Here is a 3,638-nt window from a genome sequence, read left to right on the forward strand (position 1 = left end):
GGGCTCTTCGACGAAGCGTTTGATGTTCTCAGAACCTTTGCTGTGTTGAAATGCCGCCTCATGTCGTACATCTACGCCCAAGTGGTTCACTGAGACATACGGCGTGAAGAGCATCCCGCTCTTCGTCCGTGAAGGATCGATCCTTGTTCTGGGGAAACCGGATGAGAGTAGGGTAGAATACAACTATCTCAACGACGTTGACATTCGGCTATACATATACGACGATGACAGCGCAGCTGAGAGGTTGGTAGTCGACAAGCACGGCACGGAAGTCGGGTACATCAAGGCTGGGAGGAGCAGCATTACAGTTCATTCAGCCATGAGGAGATACAAGGCGACTGATCCAAGGGGGAGAGTCCTTTTGGAAGGATCCCAGCAAGGTTTGTATGACCTTTTGTTTATCCATTACATCTGCTTTAATGATAATCACGCTGACCTTTGTGTGACATATAGAGGGAGGCCTAAAGAGGCCATCTGAACTTGAGAGTGTTCAATCTTCCCTGAAGATGCCAAAAGTCGAGTAGATGGTAGGGAGCAGTAGCCCGACATCCATTCAAGAGTCTCAGATGTAGATAACTCTTGGGTGTGACGCAGCAGATCAAGGTTAGGATTTGCAAGCCGACTCAGAAAGAATGAGACATTGTCCAGACACTGTGTTAACACTACCTAATCAATATGGTCATAAAGGCTTTATGTTTTAACACACGCGCTACAGTATTCATAATGCACCATACTTTGTATACGCATATAAACCTTGCTCCATTGCTGCTATACAACGCTATCCTTCGCTCACAAGCATCCTGTCTGCTACTTATCGCAGCTTAGGTCTCTGCACCATACTTAGCAACACGCTATCGCCCGCCCTCAGGATGCTGATCGGAAGCGCTCCATCACCACGGCCAACCTCGTAACACCTGCGAACCGGTAAAGCGGCATATTCCTGAACTGCCGGTCTTGCAACTCTTTCCGGGATAACGCCAGTTTTACATTGTCTCTTTTCCTGCGTTCGAGGACTTGACGGAATATCTGGATCTCGGAAATGATATTTGCCAGGGTCTGGCGGAAGGATGGTGCCGATGCGGGGTAGAGGTATAGTGTCGAACTCCCTCGACAGTACGTCGTACTATATAAAAAGAGACCGATTTTATAGATCTTCAGAATGCGCTGGTCGTCTGCTTTTGCTACAACGTCATTTTTGGACACCGTTGGCCTTATCCTATAGATCGATTGCTGACTGCCTGCGTCATGTACGGCAAAATCGCACTCGAAGAATGCTGGGCCATCCCAGAGAACTTCAAGGCGTACGACCCATCGACTCTCGCGCCCGAGGGCGTCATTGGGGGCGACCTGATCGCCAACCTGCTCGATGTCCAAGGACACCGGCTGCAGCAGATGGACGAGAACGGCGTCGACATGATGATCCTGTCGCTGAGCTCACCGGGCGTACAGGGCGTCACTGATCCCGCCGAGGCCGCAGGCCTAGCCCGTCTGGCCAACGACCGACTGGAGGCCGAGGTGTTGAAGAACCCGTCGCGGTTCGCGGCCTTCGCGGCGCTGAGCATGCACGACCCCAAGGAGGCGGCAGACGAGCTACGTCGCTGCATGGTCGAGAAGAAAGGTTTCGTGGGCGCAATGCTGAACGACTTCCAGAGTGCAGGCGACGATGGCAACACGATGCTGTTCTTCGACCAGTTCGAGTACGACGCCTTCTGGGCCGTGGCTGCGGAGCTCAATGCCCCGATCTATATCCATCCGCGAGCTGCGACTCCCCTAATCCGCGAGCAGATGTGGAAGGGCAGGCCGTGGCTGGAGTTTTCAGCCTTGGGATACGCAAACCGGGTGAACATGCACGTTCTGGGGATCATCACGGCCGGCGTGCTGGATCGGTTTCCGAAGTTGAAGCTGATCATCGGACATATGGGCGAGCATATGTAAGTCCCTCTCTCGACCATAGCCCCGTCATGTATAACTATAGTTGATAACGAGAACAGCCCCTTCGACCTCTACCGCATCGACCACAAACTCAACCGCGCGCGCTTCCCCAACATGCCGATGCGCAAGGACCGCCTAATCCGGGACTACTTCGGCAACCAGCTCTTCATCACGACGTCGGGCCACTTCTCGACTCCGGCCTTACTGTGCGCCATCACCGAATGCGGCGCCGACAGTGTCATGTTCTCGATCGACTATCCGTTCGAGAGCATCCCCAACGGGTGCGCGTGGTTCGACGAGCACGTCCCGCTCAATCCGAGGGATCTTGTTGATATCGGAAGGAATAATTGTCTGAGAGTGTTTCCGCGGTTGCAGGGCGGGGTGCATGGTCTTGCGGTGAAGACGCCGGCGGAGTGTGGAGTGGGAGGGCTGGGATTGAGGAAGGGGGATGAAGGGGAGGTCGAGTACGGGCTGTACAACAAGCATTGGAGGAGGAGGTTGGTTAAGCAGTAGGGTAGCTATGTGCAAATCGTGGAATGTTCTAGTGGAGAATCTGGACGTGCTTTGTATACTCATCCTAGTAGCTAACTTGACAAACTCTGAGATGACAATAATGTCCTCGAGGAATGCTATTAAAGGTCAGGCTACGGCTTTCTGACTAAAATCCGTTGAAAAGCTCCAGGCACATAGAGCCAATTAGCGTGCGATAGAGACATCTCCTGTGGGAGACTCATGGAAGAAAATCATATCCATTCATTTCATACAATAGAGCCCATTTTCACCCACTGTTTCGCAGACCGTTCTGATATATGTCTGTTAAATGCTGCATATGCCAAGATAAAGGACAAGGAATCAAGACGTCTTGAACCGAAGCCAAGCTGGCTAAGAATTCTTAGGTTCTTGGGTTTGGATTCTTGTCGCTGATTGACATATATATATATATAAATTCACAGTACTTACATATACTAGGTAGATACTACTATATCATATCTTTTGTCACCTCTCCTTGCGACTCAGTGGCTTGGGAGATTGCTGTTTTATACCCAATGAGTTTTGAACCTATTGGAGGGTTATCTAGAGCACTATGATAGGTCACAGATACTACCCACAAAGGCCAGTGCAAATCAAAATATAGTAAAAAAAAAATAGCGAAAAAAAAAGGGCAGAGGTGGGTGGCTTGGGCATTGGGTGGGTGGAGGTGCTAAAAAAATATAATATGTTACTTGTATAGTACTTTCTCAATATAAATAACAGGTACAAGGCAGATGATTATTAGGACCAAAACATAAGGACAATGCCCTTGATTCTGGGCTCTGACAGGAAGAATATACACAAAGTGAGTACGATACCTGCAGGCACAAACATAAAAGACAAGTCCTCCATTCGAACTCGGGAACCGAAAGGCACCAGGGAAGACTGGACGGAACATCAAAATCAGCACCTATACTAAACACGTCTTTTCTACGCGTCATTCAACTCAGAGAGGCCTCTAGGCTTCTATAAACCGCCATGGAGGCCCCAGAGCTCCATGGTGGTGGCACTATCCACGCGTCAACCCCGGCAAATGGCCACGCGGCAAGCCAGCTCACAGAGATCCTAGGGGTCCCAGACACCCCAACCCCAAGCCAATGGAACATCCCTGGACCCCTAGGGCTCATTATGAACAAAGATGACCAGGAAAATAACCCAGGAACTGAAGCAGAACT

The 3,638-nt window shown here is 50.5% G+C and overlaps 2 protein-coding genes across 2 annotated transcripts; both read left to right on the forward strand.

Moving 5' to 3' along the window:
* Positions 1-319: 319 nt before the first annotated feature.
* On the forward strand, positions 320-524 carry VTN00DRAFT_3499 (uncharacterized protein; the record flags this gene model as incomplete). Its single annotated transcript, XM_069429822.1, has 2 exons — positions 320-380; positions 454-524. 2 exons carry the CDS (start codon positions 320-322, stop codon positions 522-524), a joined length of 132 nt encoding a protein of 43 aa, XP_069282736.1.
* A 721-nt stretch (positions 525-1,245) lies between these two features.
* VTN00DRAFT_3500 (uncharacterized protein) lies at positions 1,246-2,445 on the forward strand (the record flags this gene model as incomplete). Its single annotated transcript, XM_069429825.1, has 2 exons — positions 1,246-1,931; positions 1,992-2,445. The coding sequence occupies 2 exons, from the start codon at positions 1,246-1,248 to the stop codon at positions 2,443-2,445; spliced, it is 1,140 nt and encodes a 379-aa protein (XP_069282737.1).
* Positions 2,446-3,638: the final 1,193 nt, after the last annotated feature.

Source organism: Thermoascus crustaceus, assembly GCF_041956765.1.
Source record: "Thermoascus crustaceus strain CBS 181.67 unplaced genomic scaffold VTN00scaffold_19, whole genome shotgun sequence".
NCBI classification, from domain to species: Eukaryota; Fungi; Ascomycota; class Eurotiomycetes; order Eurotiales; family Thermoascaceae; genus Thermoascus; species Thermoascus crustaceus.